The following is a 22,582-nucleotide window of genomic DNA, read 5'->3' on the forward strand; positions in this document are numbered from 1 at the left end:
AAAAAAAACAACAACAAAATAGTAGTCATTAGTCATGGTGTTTTCTTGTTGCGTTTTTTGTTTCAAATTGTTGCCATTGTTGCTGCCGTTGTTGCCGTTTTCTTGTTACACTGTTTCTTCTCGTTGCTCTGTTTTTAATCGTTGGTTGTGTTTCTTTTACTATTGTGTTTCTTTTTTCTTTCTTTTTCTTCCATTTCTTTTCTTTCACCTCACCACCAACGCCCTTTCCTTTACTCTCTCGTATCAACGTAATTTGCAAATAAAAAAATTCTCTCGTTTTGTGCTATGTGCGCGCGTGTGTGCGATTGTATCCATGTGTCTTACTATGTATGTGTGTGTGTATGTTGCCACTTCTTCGCGCTCAGTAGGTAAACACCGGAACGTATAAATATAAAAAAGTGAGCCTTTTTGTGTCCCTTGTCGGTTGCATAGCGTAAGCTCACTAGAAGCAGCTAAAAAGGCTCTAACTCTTTGACGTAGTCGGAAAGGAGATAGCGGTGTGACCTCTCTCTAGGCGCAGAGCAAACATTTCGGTGTGGTGCAAATTGAAATTAACGGCTTCGCAAAGTTGCGACAAAACAACAACGACGACGACGAGCACAGAGAACGCACAGAAAAATAAAAATAAAAAAGCGCTCACACACGAATGCATATCCTCGAGAGCAAACAGGAAGCAAAACACGGCACTAAAACGCTCTAAGGACGAACGCTCTCGACGACGACGGCCGTTTGTTGTGTTTTTGCTTTGCAGGTGAATGTATATTGTTGTTTGTTGTTTGTATCCACCCTCCAGAGAGCAGCCAGAAAGCAAGTCTAGCAAGACAAAGGTGGTGTGACAAGGTGAAACCTTCCAGGAAGTGTACCGGAAAGCACGAGATTGTCCTGCGGAAGTTCCAGATTCGAGCCATAAATCAGGGCCAACTGCTGTTGTTGGTTGGTTGGTTAAGGAGAAGGAGAGAGAAAGCACGAAATAGTAAGGGAAGCCGTTGGAATGAATCAAATTCGTCTGCTGTAAAAATAAAAGCAGTTGTTAAGCAGTCGTGTCCCGGTGACTTGTACAACAAGAAGAGGGAAACGTTCTTCAGCAGTCCATTTGTGGCAAAGCAAAGCCCGCCAAAAGAAGGAGTGTGCATGTGCTGCATTAAAACCACTGAGCACACTTAAGCTAGCCGGAGCAGCAAAAAGCCTTTCCACTACTTCCTTCGAGTAAGCTTTTAGCTCCTACAAATAATTATAGAAAGCGGGATTTAGCGACCCACACACACACACACACATCCATCTAAATCAAGCGCACGCACGCACGAATACACAAACACATCGAGAGAACAAGGATAAAGTGCGCCACAACCTTTCCGTCTCTTAGCTCTCGAACCCGGTTCGTTTCTGGTTGTGGGTTCGCCCAACGGCATCCACCACCACCACCACCCCCTCCTCCCACCCCGGGCATCAGGCTTCTTCAGCGTGCAAGGTAAAATCCCCCCCGGCCTCACGACGGATCCGTACCCGGCAGCACTGCACAAAATGTCCATACCGACCCCGGCTGGACAGCTTGACGGGGCGGCCCTGGCAGCCCCCAAGTACGGGACGCTCATACCGAACCGGGTGTTTGTCGGTGGAATCAGGTAAGTGTGCCGCCGTTGGCACCACTCTTTACTGCTACTCCTGTGTGTGTGTGTGTGCGGACGCGTATGTTACTCAACCACCAGAGAGTGTTACGCGTTGGTTTTTTTTGTTCCGGTTCCGGTTACACTGTTTTCACGTTCTTGTTGCGTTACTGCGTTTTTAGTTAATCGTTCACACTTACTCTGTTCCTTTGCCCGACGGAAGACCCATGGTTTCACGTTCGTTTCGGGGTTTTCTTTTGTACATTTAAGCTCTCTTGTGTTCAGAATTAAAGTATCTTTTCGCCCACTAACATTCACACACTGAATGGCCGTGTTCCATGTGTAAGGTTTTTTGTACATTTTAATTAGAAGAAAAGTTAAACAAAACATGTAAAATGTGTTATTGACATTGACGGACTAATTTTTAAAGATTATGGTCAGTTAAGCTCCTTTACTTTCTTGTAAAATTGTCAGATGTAAATTAAGATCGACCTCTAGACTCTCTTCATAGATTTATTTAACCGCTCAAGACTATGGACAGATTCATTAAAATCACTCATCACTGGTTTAACAACAAAAGAGAAAGAAAGTAGATTCCTCATTGCCAATTAAGAAAGGAACAACCCACACACACTAAATCGAATGCAAAGATAGAAGCAAACACATACAACAGGTGTGCCTGTAGAACACTTTATTAGTTCTGCTCCTCCCGTACGATCTAATCATGCTCTTGCTCTATTGTCTTTTCCGTTTCCCCCCGTTTCCCTCCCCCCTTCTTTCTTTCCCAGTGGCGATACGACGGAAGCCGAGCTGTGCCGTCTATTTTCATCGTACGGTAACGTCAAGTCGACCAAAATCATCGTGGACCGGGCCGGCGTCAGCAAAGGGTACGGTTTCGTGACGTTCGAGACGGAGCACGAGGCACAGAAGCTACAGAACGATGTGAGTTTGCGATGCGTATCGTGAGGAGGGGACATCTTACCCCATAACCGATCTTACCCCAAAAGATGCAAAGCCGTTTGTTGTGTCTCTCTCCTGTTGTCCTTTCTTTTTCCCATTTCTCGTTTGATAACGCTCTTGTTTTTTATTTGTGTGTTTTCCTCCCTTCTCGGCCAGTGTGATTGCATTGTGCTGCGGGACCGCAAGCTAAACATTGCGCCGGCCATCAAGAAGCAGACCCTGTGCGCCACGAACGGTGCCGTGTACTATGCTGCCACCCCGCCAACGCCAGCCATCAACAATATACCGATCGAGCAGTTCGCCACAGTCTACCCGCCCGGTGTGCCAACCATGTATCCTCCCACGTTGCCGTATCAACCGTTCTACCAGTACTACAGTGTGCCAATGGTGAGTGTGCAACGCGAGCAAGAGGAGCAAATGCCCTTTCTCCACTTCCACAGGCAGGCGGCTGTGTGTCAAGGGGACATGAATCCATCCTTCCCGCCGTCCCGTGTCAGATGCATTTCGGTTGGTCTATATTATGTTTTTCTTTTCTTGTCTTTTCTTTCTCCCCCACTGGTCCCCAATGCTTTCCCCCCACAGAACGTTCCCACCATCTGGCCTCAAAACTATCAAGGTAAGTTGAGTTAGAAGGGATGGCAATCTCCCACCGGTTTTCTTATTCTCATATGAAGTATCAGTAAAATAGTACGAACACAACACATTGCATAACTTCAGGCGTTTAGTTTTGGAGCAAATTGTAATAAGGGAACGCGGTGCGAAATGGTCATGTGTGGCGAAGCGGATCACCTACGTTATGGGTAAATGTATTAAAATGATTTCTATTGGTTGAAAAGCACGAAGTACAGATTATAATGTACATCATTAACGAGTTCTGCCCTAATATTTACCAATGAATGAATAAATTAGGATATACAGTTAATGATTAAAATGAAGCGATTTTGATTTTCGAATTCTCGAAAATAAGCTTTGTAAGAACTTGGCAAATTGGCACAGAAATTTAAGGAAGTGTATGCAAACCAGTAATACTTATTAGTGTTGGGAAAAAGAGCACAATTAGGTGTGCTGTGCGCACACGCACGCACATCTCAGTGTGCGGTGCACATTTCGCACTGTGCGCGCACTCCGCACTGTGCGCGCACTCCGCACTGTGCGCGCACTCCGCACTGTGCGCGCACTCCGCACTGTGCGCACACTCCGCACTGTGCGCACACTCCGCACTGTTCGCGCACTCCGCACTGTGAGCGCACTCCGCACTTTTCGCACAGTGCGAGCACACTTCGCACGGTGCGCGCACTTTTCGCACACTCCGCACAGTGCGAGCACACTCCGCACTTTTCGCACACTTCGCACAGTGCAAGCTTCACTTGCTTCACTTTGCACTGTGCGAGCACACTTCGTACCATGGTGGTACGTACACAAAGGCCACGACCACACGACCAGTGACAGCTTTTTCTCTTAGAGTTCATTTACTCAGCCATCGGGTTCGTCTAACAGTGGATGAACTTGGCGGACACCTGACCTCTTCAAGCCCAACCCCCCCCCCCCCACTCCGCCCGCCCATCCACGATGGCTATTATTGGTCCAGAAACAGAAAGCATGTGTAGATCCATGCAAATATTGGAAACTCCATCGATTTGACATACACCTGTTTCGAATCCTTTAAAGGGTATAGACAATATTTTTTCAATCTTCTACGCTGCACTTCATTCCTCGCTCTTCTTTTCCACCCTTTTACGCATGGCAAAAGCGCAGAACGCTGAAACACGCGCGCACTGCTGAAATCAATACAATTTAATCTTTGTTGGCCCAAGGCATTGGGTAGAGCGAGAAACAACATAATTCTTTGCAAGTGTGTATGGCCGGTGCACGAGCACACCGAAACCGCGCGGAGACATTTGCTGCGATAATCGAATGCACAGAACGCTGCGCTTGACCACCATCGAAAACCCGTTTCACAAACACAAGGATACAACACACCCAGACAAAAATTTAAAGGCCCCGAAACACAATATCAACACAGCGGTCCGTAGCCGAAGAAATTATCAGGAAAAATCGGCTGACATCAAGCACGCGTCTCTTTAAAACAACTATGAACTGTGAAGGTCGTAGGTAAACGACGCTCCAATGGGTTGAGGTTTCTCTTGAATTTGACTGAGATGAAATGTGTCTGTGCTTGTACTCGGAGCCACCGCTTTGCGATTGTGCAATAAAACAGACAGCTGGTTTCACGCGAAAACTGTTATTCGCGTCGCAGGCTTGCGGTAGCAGCGCATGTTTTGATGCAAAAATTACAATTTTCACTCGGAGCCCTAGTCAAATTTTGTGATTAACTGAAGAGAAGGGAACATGGGACAGAGCGAGAGGGGGGGGGGGGGGGGGCGATGGGCATGTGTGTGGTATGAATGTGTGCAAGCGATTTATGGATCTTTGATTCGCCCCGACTTGAACTCGTTGCACCAACGGATCGGAGTCGCTAATGCTAACTGATGCTAATGCTTAAAGGCGGTTTGTCAAAATATGCTCAGTACTACACCACCTGACTTCCTGTAACATGGTACGAAGTGTGCTCGCACAGTACAAAGTGAAGCACTGCACGAAATTTGCGAAACATGCTTGCACTGTGCGAAGTGTGCGAAAAGTGTGGAGTGTGCTCGCACTGTGCGAAGTGTGCGAAAAGTCCGGACTGTGCTTGCACTGTGCGTAAAGTGCGCGCACTGTGCGGAGTGTGCTCGCACAGTATGAAGTGTGCTCACACTGTGCGGAGTGTGCGAAAAGTGCCCGCACTGTGCGAAGTGTGCGAAAAGTGCGGAGTGCGCACGCACTGTGCGAAAAGTGCGCGCACCGTGCGGAGTGTGCTCGCACTGTGCGAAAAGTGCGAAGTGCGCGCACTGTGCGAAAAGTGCGAAGTGCGCGCACTGTGCGAAGTGTGCTCGCACAGTACAAAGTGTGCTGTGCAGTGCGCACAATGAGGTGTGCTGTGCGCACAGTGCGCACTCGCGCACAATGCCCAACACTAATACTTATGTATGATTTTCGTAAATGCATTAAACATTTCAGTTGTTTTATGGGCTTTTGTGATCCATGTTTGTGAAATTTTTCCATTGGAGCATAATGTCTTCTCTGTGCTGGGCCGAATGTCCAGTTTTCAAATGCAAAATAAATTGAATTATTGATCAACTTTTGAAACGAACGCTTAAAAGACAGAAATCATTTTTACTTAATATTGTAATTTATTGCATAAAAGTACTTAATTAAATCGAAACCCCCATTTACCAACAATATTTTGGCTGAAAAACGTATTAATCGACATACACGAAAATTAGAGTTACGCAAATGTCTCCGGTACGGATTTTTTGCCTAACTCGGTTGCCTAACTGTACAGTTAAATATCTCTAAGATGAAGTCACTATCTGTAGGTCCCTTGCAAATTCGCCTTAAAGAGAGTTCACTATATATAGGTTACTTTAACAACACGTATCAAAATAACAGAGACAAAAGCAACAAAAGCTTTGATGTTGATGCTTATTTTGCCGCTTTGTTTCGACGCTTGGTTATTTTGGCCTCATACAATAATCTTGCCTAACATTTGAGGCTTTTTTAAATCTTTGGATAACATCAAAAGATCACCGCTAATAGTGATATTTCTTAAATGAAGAGTTACAGCCACCATTATTCTTTCTTTTCCATTTGGCACAACAATCGTTGTCGGTCAAGGCCTACCTGTACCACTAGTGGGCTTGGATTTCATTGACTTACTGATTACGCATAGTAGGATAGTCAGTCTTACGTATGAGGGCACGGTCCATTTGGGGCTTGAACCCACGACAGCATCCGTTACTGTCTAAAGACCAAGGTTAAATCATCTACTCAATGAGATACAGAGCAAAATTCTTAACATGACCATTTGCCCCATGTTTCGCTAAAATTCCAATAGTAGATAACATACCTTGCATAACTTTAGGCGTTAAGCTTCATTTTGTGGAGCAAATTAAATGAATTAATGTTTGCCACGCTCTTCTCACGTAACGAAACTTATACGATCCTATGGGGGACCTTGAAATACTCCTTAATTTACCAAAATCATTATACATGATGTTTATCTCAATATAAATTATTAAAACACACATTATTAAAGCATCATATCTCCTTTCCAGTTATATTACCTTTCTTTTGTTTAGTTTGTGAACGAATTGAATCTGAAATTACATTTATATCCTCAGGAATCTACCCGTGCTAAGCGACAGCTGCGGCGTGCGCGTACGTGGACGACAATGAAGCATATATAGAGTAAAGAAATGATATAAGACTATAAAGCGCGAACAGTTGACGGGTGAGATCAAGTCTCATCATGCAACGGAATACCGGTGCCGAAGTAGGAAGCGGACAGGCAGCGCAGCAGCAGCAAAAGCAGCAGCAGCAGTAGCAGCAACAACAACAGCAACGACAACAGCAGCAACAGCAGATCGCGAACAAAACAAATCTTATTTATTATCAGTCAGTCACATTTATACCGACTGCGTGGAGGTTGTAGCGCAAACCAGAATCAGAAGAAAATTACAATCGATGTATAAACAGTATAACTAGAATCGGCAGACGGTTAATGGAACCATAGGATAGGAGAGCGTGCCATGGAGCCGCAGTACGATAAGCACGAACAGTGGAACTATGGGCGGAACGCTAAAGTACTCCGCAACAAAACAACGTGTGGTCAATCGAACGGTGAAGCAATAACGTTACAAACGCGTCGACAAAAATCGGTGAGCTTATGAGTTTGTTCTTCTGTACTTATAGCGCAGTGCGCATGTAGGATGGAACCGTTTGTTGTTTTGTTCCGTTTTTTTTTGTGGTAGCAGGATACGGGCAGATACACTTCTGGCCCCTGTCGCAGAGTATTATGTCGTACGAAACAAGAACGCAGCGTACTATCAAAACCCGAATGCGTAATAAGCAAGGTGGCGTTAAAAGCTAGTCTTTCTACCATGACGCGCGCTGTGTCACGCAGCGGATACTTAGCGAGTTGCATTCAGCAGTGTAAGGAGCGTCAATTTAAGCGTGCGATCTGTCGCTGGGAGGTACGTGTGTCATAGGGTATCTCTTGTACGAAAACATCGCATGCTATAATCCCCATCCGGAAGGGAAAACACAAGTCAACAATGCTGTCTTTGCCACACACACACACTCTCGCACACGTTAATGGTCCCAACAGCCGTCGCCAATGTCGCCGACGTTGATGGTGTGAATGCGGATGATGATGATGTGTGGAAAAGTTTCGATATCAATTCTCCTGTACATGGCGAACGCTGCACGTTCTTCGTCCCCCGGGTGCAAGCGAAAGATACTGTGACACCGAAATGACTCGTCGATGGAGTTGTGACTAAAGATCGAGGGAAGGAGTCGTCGATGCGCTGTCTCATTATACGTTAATATCGTCAGGCACGTAAGACACACACACACATGCACGAAAGCAATGGTTTAGAGAAGAAAAAGGATCAGGCTGTGAAGAGAAAGGAGAGATTTCTACCGGTTAGGATAATAGCAGGGCCTCGTGACCGTGAGTAAGCGAAATGCAAAGGATGTTGAACATCCCGCTCCTGCTCGCGCTCTATCGTTAGCTTTCCCCAAGAGTGTGAATACAAAAAAAAGCAACGGTATTCGAGAAAAGGAAAACAATATGATCCAACTAGAAGCCATAGGAACAAGCAAAAAAAAGGGGCAAGGCTTTGCGCTTCCATTTACATCAAAAACTCATCGCGGCACAACTCCACCGTTGGGGCGAACGAGGGAATGTAGCGTAGCAGCAGCGCACAGACACATATTCCATCACGATTCACTGCGCTCACATCACACCGAATCGAAGTAATTCAAACCGTCAGGGCAAAAAGTAACATTCAGACACGTCAACAAAGGAGAGCAGGAAAAAAGGCAAACCAGGAGCGGCGTACAGCATTAACATAGAAACACACATTTTCCTCGGCGCACAAAAGAAGGCATCGGGTAATAGGTAAGCAAAGGATAATATGCCTCTCTAGTCATCTAAAGAGCGCAAAAGGAAGTGAAGGTAACTCGGTGGTGTATGTTGCTTTCTGCGTTGGGTACGGCGGAAAAGTTGTATCCACACCAACCGGATATATATACATTCAGGCAGGGCCAAACAGAGAGGAACGGTAGGGTGTGATGCGCAAGTAAAACTAAAGCGAAACGAACTCGCTGTCTCGCGCTCTCTCTCTCTCTCCCTTGACACGACGGAAGCTGTACAGGTTGAAGCGCTCACCGAAATATATACGCAAGCAGGCGGCAGAAAGATAGCAATCCCCTTTGCATTTTCCGGCTTGTAGCTGCAAGTCGCGAGGGAATTCGCCCGCACCGAAGAAGAAAGGGACCTCTTATGCATTTGTGTGAACATTTTTTCTGGATGTTCTGACTGTTGGGTGCATCGTGGTAAGCCCAGAAGTAAAATACTACCCGCAGGTCCATCTACTTTTGGAGCGTACCTCCCACGTGGTACATCGCTGTTCATCTTTAGGTGTGTTGCGTGTTTGCGCTCCTTTTTTCGTGGTGTTGTGGAGATTGTTCTATGCCAAAAATCAAAACAAAACAAAAACTTCTCCGGAAATATCTTTGGCTCTAAGGCTTTGCGTACAGCAGGGAAATTGAACGAACTTTAGTTCCTGCGCAAAAGTGAATATAGAAACTTTATGTGTTGCGCGGCCCGCGCTTACTGTTGGTAGACTTGGACGCTTTTGCAGCAGGACGAGCGTAAGATGTGAGAATATACTGAGCAAGATTCTACGCACAGGAGTGTTTGATTGACGGATCCTAACACCTAAGGCGATAATAAGATTTACATGAGTGAGAGTAGAAACTGCATCATTGCAATATTTGCTTTAGCTCGTACCCGGTTTTACGTGCGCCGCGCCCCCATGTGGTCCGAATGTGATATTCCGATAACCGAGCAGAGGAAGAAGCACGCGCGATAATTTACATATACTACGTGGTGGTGGTTCCCCATTCACCATTGGTGGGTGTGTGAGCGTGTGTGTACGCTAGGTACGCAGCAGCCCCAGTTACTTATATTGTGCACCGTTGATGTCTTACCTTGTGCCAGCGACGTGGTCAATGATGATGTCTTTTTAAGCCGGTTAGAGCAATGGCAAAGTAATATTAGCAGGAAGATGGGGGGAAAAACCCAAATGTATCAGCTTTTATCCGTTTTGCATTACCTTCTTCTTGATGTGTGTCTGTGCGTAAAAGGCACGTTAGCACAATGTAATATCAAAACTACAGAGAGATGATTTTACCGTAACCTATCACAAATAGCAATAGTCGCAGAACGACAAACTTTCACACAAAACTAATGTGCGCTGTACGGCACCCTTTTTGTAGTAAAGAGAAACCTCCAATAACTCAATAACCTACCTAGCGTGTGTAGTGCAGATTCGTAACACAAGCCCCATTATTAGTATTGCATTCAATAAGCAGAAGAAAAAAAAAACACAAAGACGACCGATATGTTGTGAGCCTAAAGCGCATATTGTTACGTTTGGTGCTAGCATTTTGGACGCTATTTTGCATGAAAAAGAAAAATACAGCCACGCAAAATGAGCTTCCGGCGTCACATGCCGCGCGCATCGGAAAGTGATTGGCGAAAGCGATCATCCATCAAGCCGACCGGACCCATAAGGCGCCCTTTCCATGGAGATGCCCATTAGGCTGTCTTGTACGTTATTGTTCCGCCGGGCTGCCTCTCGGTGTGTGTGTGTGTAACGGGCTGGGCAACTTTTTTGTGTGAGGTTTCTTTTTAAAGCTGTTTACCTTGTGTGAGCGGGGGGAAACCCCCAGTCAATGATTGATGAGACTTATTACATCGAATTCGGAAACTGTCGGCGCTTGATTTGATATGTGTAGCACATATGTACGCCCACATACGCGGCACCAGGTGGCTGAAATATTAGCAATTAAATAGTGACACAATTCTAACGGGGCACAGTTACTTAAAGCGCGGAAGCTGGTGGTGCCTAACGACGCCTTGCCGTAGATGGTTTATAGTTTCAATTCAGGATCTCTTAGACACCACCGGCCAACGGTGTACTATAGCAGAGGAAGGCGTTTAGGATGCTAATTCCCTTTTCCCATTCGTTAGCCCGTGCATCTTGCCTGACGTGTATTTTCTTGCCACCTCAGTTCGATGAGTCGAGATTGCCGAAAGCCCCCAAATAGTGTTTAGCTGAACTGTACTTGTTTGCTGCTGTGTGGTGGTTGTAACGTTACATTCGTTCCTCCCGCGCAGCATCCTTCCTCATCTCCCGTAGCTGCAGCAGTCGTCTTTCGTTCAGTTTCTGCTAGCCACCCCGCTGTGAGGGGGTATGGTATGAGTTGAAGCTTTTTTTGATGTCGAATTGCCGTAGTGATTCTGCCCGATTTTGACGCCAAATCGGAAGGAAGGAGATAAGCGAAGGATTAGCCTGTTGCCAGAGCTTAGGTGCAGCTGTGGTAATGTGTGCGTGTGTGCAGCAACCGGTGGCGCAATATTTCTGCCGTCTGGACGCGGCGGACCTACTTAAGTAAGACAAATAACACTCTCAAGCAAAGCAATTGTAGCGAATTATAGCGGTAAGGTGCGCGTAGCAAATGGGTCTGGAAGACTACCGGGCTACCTCGGGTGAGCGAAGATGCGGTAAAAAGGGTGAGGTGAGGGGTCACACCTCACACCAAATAGTGCTTGTGTGTTTAATGATTCTCTGCTGCCATGCCACACGCTGATAATCAGGTTTCATCAGTTTAAAATCAGTTTAGTTTAGTTTAGTCACTTTGTTATCGATGGTTGCGATCGAACCTCCCCTCCCGACGACCCCCCCCCCTTCGTTGAATAATCATTAAAGCGCGGTGCATTGTAGCACCATTTGTTAACTCGTTTGTCCCAAAGACAATGTTGAAAATCGATTGCGAATTAAGGTCGCGTTAGTGCGAACGTTATATTTGCGCCAATGACAAATCGTTATCTCCTGCTGCTAAGTGTTTTCTGTTTTAGTTGTTGTGGCGGTGAATATTTTGTTGTTTTTCTGTTTTTTCTGTTTTTCTTCCTCGTCCTTGCTTTGATTTCACCCATCAGAGTGTGCGAATGACATCGAACCGCCGTGGTGTACACCACGTGGTGAAAGGTATGCAAAGCACACTCGCACAAGCAATTGTTGAGCATTTTTTTAGTTTCCACGCTAATGAAACATTGCTATTTTTTGTGTGGGTTGTGGGGTAAAAGTGTGGTAATTGTTCAGCTGGGAAAGCAAAACATCAGCACAAGATGTAAGCAATGTTCGGATCACAACAACTACATTGCGATAATGAGACTGCGTCAAACGTGGTAAAAAAAAATAGCACGAAAGACACAATGCGGAGTTGGTAAATGTAACAAACAACAAAAAAGAGAAGAACACAAGCGAAACAGGCGGCAAAGTTATGCGGCGAGCGCAGATAACTCTTTATTATTTTAAGAGCAAAACCTAAACGGGAAATAAATCTATTAAAAAGAGGATAAGAGTGCATAGAGGGAATGAAGCAACTGGAAAAGCAAACATAACCTAACAATCTAGTAAATAAAAAACATACTGTAGCGAACAGATATAACAACACAATCTAAACTCTTAGCGGTAGGACACACAAAGAAATTGCAACACATTAGAGCAAACTTTCAGCGAGAGAAGAAGAAAAAAACGGATACGAGACAAATAAAAATACAAATAGAAATGCAATATAAGCAGCAGTAAAACAAATTTAATTACATCCTTAACAATCTCGTTAATTGGCGAAGGTGAAAAGGAAAAGTTCTTTCACAATTACTAGAGACAGAAAGAACATAGTGCTCTAACCAAATGGCGTCTAAACATCAATAGTAGAAACAAAAAATGGCAAAAAGGTTGCGAGAAAATGGATGAAACAAATATTAAAGCGTACCGATAGCACACAACATCACATCGAAAAAAAAAAAAAAGTAGCCAACAAAAAAACCGTAGCAAAACCAAAACAAATCACCTTAATAGAAGAGCATGATGCAAATGATGCAAACAGATTGCAAAAAAAACCGCGTAACGTCAACGCCATCATGCAAGCAGCAGATGGAGCCATTCCCCGCCTGATGCAAGCACATCCACCATAGTGTGTTTGACACCATGTGATTGAGCTGGATGTGATCACAACTACACGGACAGAACAAAGTCGATTGAAACAGCTAACGTACACTAAATGAAACTAATAAACCATGAAACCACCTCCATCAATCGCACACAGTACAGATCACGTCAAAATTCCATACACACACACACTCAGTACAGTACATAAAAATGCCACACAAAAGGCGTGTGCGTGGTGCACAGTTGAGAAAATGTATATCAAAGGTTTCAAAACATGCAAAAGTGCGCGAAATGTTTTGATATGAAATTTATTGTTATTGTTGACACAGAGCAAAGGTGTGTTGTGTGTGTATGTGTGGGTGTGTATGTGTGTTGATGTGGTAGAGAAAGGGTTAGAGAAATGCTAGATAAACCTGAAGAATTCAGAAGAATAAAAGCCCAACCTAGATTCCGATGGGAAAGATGATCTCCAACACATCACATAAAGCATAAGGACAGGAAAAGCAAAGATCTTGACTGCAGGAAAGGATGGTCGGTTATAATTAATTGTTGAACTAAGATCGCTCAATATCGCCACACACACACACGCGCGCGCGCACAGGCACACACTCACACGGACACTCTTGGAGGTTGTTGATTAGTGCATTGTTAGGAAGAAGCGGTTCGTGTGTTATTATTTCTTTTTTAAAAAAAAGGTGAAACGAAACGTACTCAAACACACATGAATTGCAAAAAGGATCTCGCCGCAATTCTTGGCAAGCGATTCGCGATAATAGGGGTTGGAAAACAGAGTAATGAAGAAAATGGGTGCGCTCAGCAAGAGAGAGAAAACAAACAACAACAACGCAAACAATGCAAAACGATTGGAAAATCCAAAAGTAATATTTGTGATATATTTGCCAAAACCAAATGCAAAACAAAACTGATAAAAGAAAGCAGCACAGCAAAAGAAGTAATAATTGTTTAGTGAACGTGCTCCTCCTATACCCGGCAAACGAAAACCCCGCCCGGGCGGTATTGTTGTCAACTAGGTTAGGTTTGTTGAAAAGGCCCCTTTTTGCTGTGTGCAACATTTTGTGGATACTCTTTTCTTTGTTCCGTTTTTGTTGTTGTTATTTTTTTGGATAACAAAATACGATGGGAAATGAAATTCTTTTCCCACTACGATTCATGCTCTCTTTGTCTAGTACATATTGGCAAATCAGATGGCTTCCATTAGAGACACACGGTGATCGTTTGTAACTGAAGTGTTAGGGACATCCTTTTTTTCGACAAATATGATCATCAAAGTTCAAGGATCGTCAGAACCTCTGATCAAACTCTCTCTCATTCATTCGTCATTTTAATGCACGCTTTAGTGGCAAACGAGTTTGGCAATTTGAAGAGAGCTATCGGTAGAAGTATCTGTGCTTTGTTTGCAGCTTATTCATGGCTATGGGAAACTGTTCGAAATTGAACATGATATAGCAAACAGTTTGTGTACTTTAATTGCACCTTAACATTACATATGTTGGCCATCATCATGTATCATCTGTTTGCGCGCTTAGCAGTAAATTGCTTGGTTCCTAATTTGTTGCTTATTTGCTTATTGTCATACATTCATAAAGTCAGCGATTTAACGGGTTCGTTTGGTTAAGCAAATTGCAATCGTTACCAGGATTAAAACGTCTCTGCTTACTTACTGTTTGATGCGAACGCTTCTTCTCTCTTGCCAATCGTATCACCACGAACACACATCGGACGAACTGCTGTTGCTTCATCTCATTTCACCAATGATCAGTGACGATAGAGGGAGTAGTAGAAGAAAAACAGAGAACGAAAAAAGAAGCAACCCCATACAGAAACGTATAAAATCATCCATGTTATAGTAGATCATCCATCAGCTACAATGCATGGTCGTTGTTTGTGAGCCGATTCTAGCCGGTAGACGAAAAGATATAACTCTTAATTGCCCTAAATCTAATCTAGTGGATCGCTGATGGTGGCGGTTGGCGGAACGAAAAAGGACATTTTAAAACGAATATATATAATGTGCTCTAGTACGAAAACCTAAACATGTAAGAAACCTAAGTAAACAAATAAACAAAAGAAGAAGAAGAAACTACACACATACACATTAATAATATTATCTCTATTGAGATATAAAAGCATACATTATTTATTTAAAAACAAAACGGCTAGCGGTAGATCAACGGCGCGGACAAAAGGAAGGAAGAGATAAAGAATAGCAGAGCGAACAAAACAAGAAGAAAAAAAAAACATGACGAGAAAACAAGAAAAAAGAGACAATGTGCACGCGCAGAGATGACATAATATTGAAATGGAAAATCTAGCCAGACGAGAACGTGAAAAGAATGAACTAAAGTCTAATTTATTTATATATAATATACTATATACAGATAAACGTAAGCAATAAAAAAACAAAAGTAGAGAAACTGATAAGTCAACCCGACAATGGCAAAGTAAAACTGGAAACGAAATTTAAACCATAAATTAGTCGAAACGGTGTGAAGCATGGCAAGCGTAAAACAGAACAGAACAGAAAAATAACACAGAAAAAACGTGTGAGATGCATTATAAAAAGAGTATAATAATCGATATATACCAACACTTATATATATATATACATTAAATATATACAAAGTAAACGAACCCTAGGGTGTAAGGTACTAGTGAACAACACAAAGAAAACACAAAATGAAAGCACATTTTATTCCCCATCATTGGGGGGAGAGAAAAAAAAACTCATTCATTACGTCAATCTCCATACCTCCTCATACGGACACATTTCACATCACATGAAAACACTCTTAACCAAACCACTCCCTTAGATGGTTAGAAATGTAAGGAAAGACACTGGAGAAAGTAAAAGAATTAACAACTGAAAATGCATAAAACTCACTCAATCTTACCATACAACTGACACAGACAGAGGCAGAGAGAGAGAGAGACACGTTATCTAATACATCATGTATCGGCAGGATGCCAACGGAAACGATGATATTTTTTAAAAATATTATACCTATACACATGCCGCAATGGAGAAGAGAGCAAGGAAGCAGATATTGTAACGACAAATGAATTGGTTTGGTTAGGAAAGGCCAACGGTTAGACAATGATATGAGTGTTTGTATGTATATGTGTGTGTGTGTGTAAGAGAATGTGCACCGATGGAACAACACCACCGTAGTGGAACGTCGGTAGAAACCCACACACACACGCATTATTGAATAGTAAAATTGGAAAGACGGTAGGGATTGGGATGCCAATGGCTATGATGAAGTGAGAGTAATAAAATAATTAGGAAAATGAAATAATTTATACAATAAACAACCCGATAGCAACGCGGTGAAACATTTGGAGTGAAATCTAAAACAGTAGAAATTGAAGGAAATAAAAAGAAGGAGAAAAAAAACATATATGATATATACAAAATAACGAATAGTAAGAAAAAAAGAGAAGAAACAAAAACGAAAAAATAAAAAAAATAAACACACACACACACAACCTTTAACAAACTCTCTTGTAGATGGTGCAAAAGTAATGCAAACAAAACAGACAGCCACACACCATTCTCTTATACAGAACATAAACACACGCATATAGTAATGTAATACAGAAGAACCCTAAAAACACAAACACAAACATAATGAAGAAACAACCTAACGGATGAAATATATTCAAACTGTCGGTGATATTTTTAGATTATAGATAATACGAAAGAAAGAGAAGAGAGTCTGTCAAAGGCAACAAAGACGGGCACGGTAATAGTGGATGGGAGTGAGCAAAAGTGAACCAGTATAACACATAATAATATTAAAGTAATTGATAGCAAGTAATAAATAAATGAAAATGAAAAGGTGAATAAGCAAATGAAACGAATGAAACAAGAAAAAGAAAACCCCTCCTCCTACTAATTATACAACACAAACACAGATGCACACACTTACACAAAAAAAAAACACATGGAAGGAAAAATTGTGAAATGAATAATTGAAAAGGAAGTGAAGTGGAATCGAAGAAGACGAAAATAGTTGCAAAAAAACATCTAAACAAGTTGTTTTTTCTTTTTCTGATTGCTTCGAGAAAATCAGCGAAAACAAAGGCATATAACTGTTCCCATCGTTTGAACTGGGAGACGTGTTTCCCTTTTGATTGGTTTGGCAACATAAATACGCAAACAGGGCAGTACTAATCTGAGGTGCTACTATTGTACGGTATACAATATTGTTCAGCTTTGGTTTGCAGCTCCTTTCGTAAAACAACTCGAACGTCGTTATTGTTTTCTCTTCTATTTTTCTATTCCTTTTGTTTTTTATCTCTTTTAATCAGTCGTGAGAATGGTGGTAGTGATGGAGTTTATTACTTCCATTTTTTGTTCATCTGCTGTGTTACTTATCGCAAACTGTGGTCGCTTCAAAACGTTCAGTTTAATTTATTGCATGTGCATGTGGTTTCTATTTTGTGTACTTTCATTTTAATCACCCAAAAAATAAGAGCGAGCTCAGCTCAGCAAATTTTATCAACCAATGGACAATAATGAAGGGCAAAAGTAAAGGAAGGAATCGAGGGAAAAACTGAAAATCGTGCATCGAAAACTGGTGGTTAGACACACTTAGACACTTGGACACTATAATTCGGGGAAAAAACGGATCTAAAACGGTCTTCTAAAAAGCAATTCGATACGGAATAGTTTTATTTTTTTAGGTATATCGAATGTTTAGGAGGGAACTAGGTTTTACACCAAATGCAGCTACATTAAACACATACACACACAGAAATGCAAACACATACACATAGTTCGTTAAACAAAAATAGACAAATCTACTCGCGCACACACATACAAACAAACACAAACTTAAGTGAAACAATTATACACATTTATAGGAATCTACTATATGTACGTATACAAGAAAGTAGAGCAAATAAGAAAAGAGAACAAACAACAACACAGCGAGAAAGAAAGAAAGAACATGAAAACATTGTACTACTGATGAAAATAATGTTGCGGGTCGCGAAGCATGCTATTCTTCTTCCATCATGACCCCATCATGCATTTGCCAATTGTGCAGGCATTATTTCACATCGATGTTGGTTTCTTGTTTGTTTTTTTCTGTTTGTATCTATGTTCCCGCAAGACGAACTACATGTAGCTCAAATTGTTGCTATTATTCTGGGAAAATTGGAAATTAGAATGTGGGACAATACAACATTGCGATGCCAAATTTCGTTCGAAACGCGCGAACGTTATCTTAGCGTTGAGCGGTTAAGTGAAAGGAGTTACGGGGAAATGGGAAAATGTTTAACAACAGTTGTATTATAGACGACATTTGTGAAGTAAAATGGGTAAAACAACCATCGATAAGAGAGAAAGTAAGGATGTTGGAAATAGCAAAATTTGAAAGCAAGTGCAAGAAAGAGGGTTTTATTTTCATGTAGAACAATTGAATGAGGAATATTATTATTGATAGGGCAACACATACACATTGACATACATACACACACACACGCACACAGACACGCAGGTGTAACTATGGTTTTGTAACAGGAGCGATAAGGGAGCTAATAATTTATTATAATACCACCTTACTAAGTCGTCCCATTACTAACTCGTACGTTAAACTTTGCGAGCTTACTGCCCGAGACGACTGATAAGAGTACTGATGACTTGAAGAAATGAAAAAAAGAACAAGAACAACGCCCAATATCTGAAGAAGGAAAACAAAATACTGGTTATTATTATGTTTAAATCTATAACAATTCGTTTTAGTCCGAAATTTGTATTGTTCACTTACGTGCTTTATTGTTTTGTAATAGTGTTTCCTGTTGTTTTCCAGTTTATGTTTTTTGTGTGATTTGGTTTTCATGTTCACTGGTATGTTGTTATACATTTGTTTGTTTTTATTTCCGGTTTATTTCTCTAATGTTTTTCTTTTTCTTTTTAGATGTGAAAAGAAGTGGAACAGAAGAAGGATACACAAAATACAAAACATAAATACACACACACACGCACACTAAGTCAATCGAAAAGCAATCCAAACTCCTCATCCTCCATTGTATCTCTATTATTGTAGCTCTGCGTAAGGTACGCTACTAAGGAATGTGAATCGACAAGGCCAACGATTCGATGGTGCGCATGGTATAATCGAACGGCTGATGTTTCACTGTGTGTTCAACTTTCAAGGTGAAAAGTTATGCCTATGCATTAGAAAGACAGAAACGTACATTGCAATAGCAGAAACCGGATCGTAGAGGCTGCATATAAACTAAGCACGATCGAAAAATGGTGCATTTAAAGGCGTATCCCGCACCGCACATCCTTCCCTTACTTTCGGAATAGTTGAAGTGAAGAGCAGAAACACATAAAGTACATATGGTTGTGTCAAAAACATGAAACTACTCACAAAAAGGATGAAACGCGAAAAACCGCTACAGCCGTGTATGTGTGGTAGCTGCACGTATTATCGTAACATCGAAAGATCACTTTCATCCTATAATCAAACATCAAACTGGATTGTAGAGCAGTCCATTTTTTCGACTGGTTTTGTAACAGCTGCATAACTAAACGATACTGATTTCATGTGGCATTAAAAAGAACAGGAGCAGTCATATCAGTTTGAGTGTATGCAAAATGAAAAAACGAATAATTAGTTTAATGAGTGCGTTATCTTTCAACGCTGTTGTTTACCAAGGCCAAGATTTGAAAGAGATTTGGTTTAATCCGGGAAAACATCACACACACACACAGGCATGTTTATTGTATTGTGTTGGATTAATTTAGATCCTTCGTTTCGTGTTTTCCATAGCAAAGCATTACCATTCACTGCGCCACTAAAGCAATACCTTGAAAACTACATCCAATGTGCTGTTTTACATCCATATTTATATATATACACAAGAAAATACATTAAGAAGATCAAGCCTTCCATACCTGTTGGCCATGTAGCAAAAGAAAAGTCGAACGAATAAAAAAATGCGAGAAGGAGAGAGAGATAGAAAGAGAGAGAGTATAAAAAACCTTAATATAGTAAGGCAACTATGAAAGATATATATATATTAAGGGCAATAACAGCCCGCAAGTGTAAGGCCAGGGCCTTTTCTTCATTTTACTGTGTCTTCGTAGAGCGTATATTGTAGAAGATGAAGAGAAACTGCGGAAAAAAGAAGAAGAACAAAAAAAAAAGACGAAGTTAGGCAGGTGACGATTATTATGATCGATTATTATGATTATTATTGCTATTAAAAATAAACCAGAAAAAAAGAATAATGTGATAGATTTAAAAATATATATATATGAATATATATACATACCTACTGTACTGTATATGTACTGTCGTGTATAAGTATAAGAAAGTATGAAAAAAAACCGAAGCACTAAAAGGTGGGAGGAAATACAAACAAAAATCTAAAACTGGTATATATACACAAGAATAGGAAAAAGAAAACAAATATATATTAATAATGATAAAACAAACCTACAAAGCAAACCGAAACATACATACATACATACATACATGCAGTACGTAGCGGATAGGAAAAGGAAAGCAAGAATGAGTGAAACAAAAAAACAGCAAACAAAAAGAAGAGAGAAACAGCTATATTTGTCCCCGATATAGACGAAAACCATTTTACTTCTCTAGTGTGAACAGTGTGCGCCACAGAACAGAAGAATCACACGTGCAGCACACGGTCTTGCGCCCAGTCAACTACAAGCTCTCCTTTACACGTATTATATACATAGATATATACACTCATAACTAACACGCATAACAAGAGAAAGGAAACGAAACGTAGCGTCAATGATATCTCTACACATAAATCTTAGATAAAAACAGACAAACAAACAAACAAACAAACAAATGACATAAGAAATGTGTTGGAAATGGAATATCTGCCCAGGCATAGGAAAGCAGAACGAAACAAATCACCCATACACAAGCACGCATACATATTAACCAGCGACACTTTCACTACTTCCCCACTCTCGATGTAATATCAAAATAATGCACTCAAGCGAATGGTAAAGCCTATAAACGATAACCCTAAGCATATGAGCAAACTATCGCAGCCAGTTGTGATACGGTGCATGGAAAGTGTCGATACAAGACAGCGGTTTTATTTGATCGTTAGCTTGCTTACTCAATGTCCTTTTTCGTCATAATTCCTTCATAAATTTTTCTTTCGCAAACAACAAACATAGAAAGCAAAAAACTCTATTGCTAGAGAAGAAAGATCCTCATTGTTTTGCACTGATTCATTTGAACATTAAAAAGCGAACGAAGAACAGAAATAAATCCTCAGAACAGAAAGAAAGAATTAGCGAAATGAAAGAAAGGAAATAAACAAACAAAAGCGTAATGCATAATGCGTAACGAAAAAAGCAAACACTATCTTAACAAAACAAAACCATTGAAAACGTAAAATTATATCAATTATTCAGAGAAGCCAAAACAAACATAACAAAAGCAAAACAAGACTTGGAAACGAACGGTGGCAATTAACGCTCCTGTAATAAAAGCAATTACTACTTCCAGCGACGATGGGGAAGTAGCGATTTTAACGTGAGCAATTAAACCTAATGCAATTACACTACTTTCATCTCTCCCCTCTCCCCCCCCCCCCCCCACCCACTCTCCTCTCGCCACTTCTGTCCACTTGACTACTGTATAGCCTGCTCAGTAAATATGATAAAATGAAACCTCTAATCGCATAAACAAAAGCACACGTAGCTACGTAAGGGAAAATGACGAACAAAAGTAAAAACTCGAATCGAAACAACATCACGAAACCGAAATCGAAACTACTGTGGTAGGTGTGGGAAAATAAATGAAAACAAACAAAAAAGAAAGGTAAACTAAAGAAGGGAAAAAACAAAACTAAATATCAACTTAAACTAAAAGGAAAATTGATACAATAACAAACACATAGAAAGCAGGAACATAAGAACGACGGAGGGAAGGTAATAACGTTTGCATGCAATAGAAGCGGATGACAAACTAAATGGCATAATCAATCAAAATCACTAGGTTCTTACTGGCTCCTAGCAGCAGCAGCTTCATAATATCAAGATTTACTTCGCAAATATTCTTAGCTCTTATTTAGCTCTCTTCTAACTTTGCGAACAATGGCTACACGTAAAACTACATGGAAAAAGGAAATGATGATACAGCTTACCCTATCGCTATTAACTCAGTATGCTTTGCTCTTGCTGGTGTTTTGGTTTGAGCACGTTTGTTCGAACTCTCTTTCTTGCTATTACTCATGTCAATTCATGGCTTAGCTTTTAAGTTCAATCTCTTTTCTTTTCTTTTACTACCTTCACTTTTCGGTTGTGACTGCAAAAAAATTCTTATTTTTTCAATTGGTTTACTAAAGTATTTAACAAATTTACGTTTTAAAATTGGTTACCACAAACCGTTGCCGAAATCAAGAACAACACATTACTGTGCTATATAGCGAAGCAAATCATTATCGAACCGAAAACATCAACAAACCCCCTACTCTAAAATAATAACTCTTAATGCTCTTTAAACTCACTGCACTGTCAGGCTCTTTTAATCTACACTTTTAAACAAAACAAAAAACAAAACAAAAATGGCGCTACACAACACAAAAGCACTAACTTACAGTTCTAGAATACAGTCGTAGAGCAGAAAACAACAAATGAACAATGAAAAAACACAACTCGCAAAAGCCACTTTCTAATGATGATAATGAAGAGAAGAGAATTGCAACAAAAACTAAATAACTAATACACATCTACAAACAACAAAATACATAACACCGCTGTGGTGAACAGCGGTGAAAAGAAGAAATAAATCAAAAACTAGTCTGTCGAAATGAGTCGAAACATTTTAAAACGTGCAGTGTTGGAAACGAGAAAAAAAACGG

At 41.1% G+C, this 22,582-nt stretch overlaps 1 protein-coding gene across 9 annotated transcripts in view; it reads left to right on the plus strand.

The window, feature by feature from the left end:
* Window positions 1-19,683, plus strand: part of LOC1276190 (protein boule) — a 63,281-nt gene extending 43,598 nt beyond the window's left edge. For 5 of the 9 annotated variants that reach the window (XM_061652377.1, XM_061652375.1, XM_061652378.1 and 2 more), the window contains 5 exons: window positions 794-1,622; window positions 2,393-2,546; window positions 2,721-2,949; window positions 3,121-3,180; window positions 6,788-19,683. In XM_061652377.1, the coding sequence (XP_061508361.1) occupies window positions 1,522-1,622; window positions 2,393-2,546; window positions 2,721-2,949; window positions 3,121-3,180; window positions 6,788-6,804 (561 nt within the window). In that variant the 5' untranslated portion in view covers window positions 794-1,521 and the 3' untranslated portion in view covers window positions 6,805-19,683. Of the gene's footprint in view, window positions 1-332; window positions 1,623-2,392; window positions 2,547-2,720; window positions 2,952-3,120; window positions 3,181-6,787 lie in introns of those variants that run through there. The other 4 variants (XM_061652380.1, XM_061652381.1, XM_061652382.1 and 1 more) reach the window with 3 other exon arrangements.
* Window positions 19,684-22,582: the final 2,899 nt, after the last annotated feature.

Source organism: Anopheles gambiae, chromosome 2, assembly GCF_943734735.2.
Source record: "Anopheles gambiae chromosome 2, idAnoGambNW_F1_1, whole genome shotgun sequence".
Lineage (NCBI taxonomy): Eukaryota > Metazoa > Arthropoda > Insecta > Diptera > Culicidae > Anopheles > Anopheles gambiae.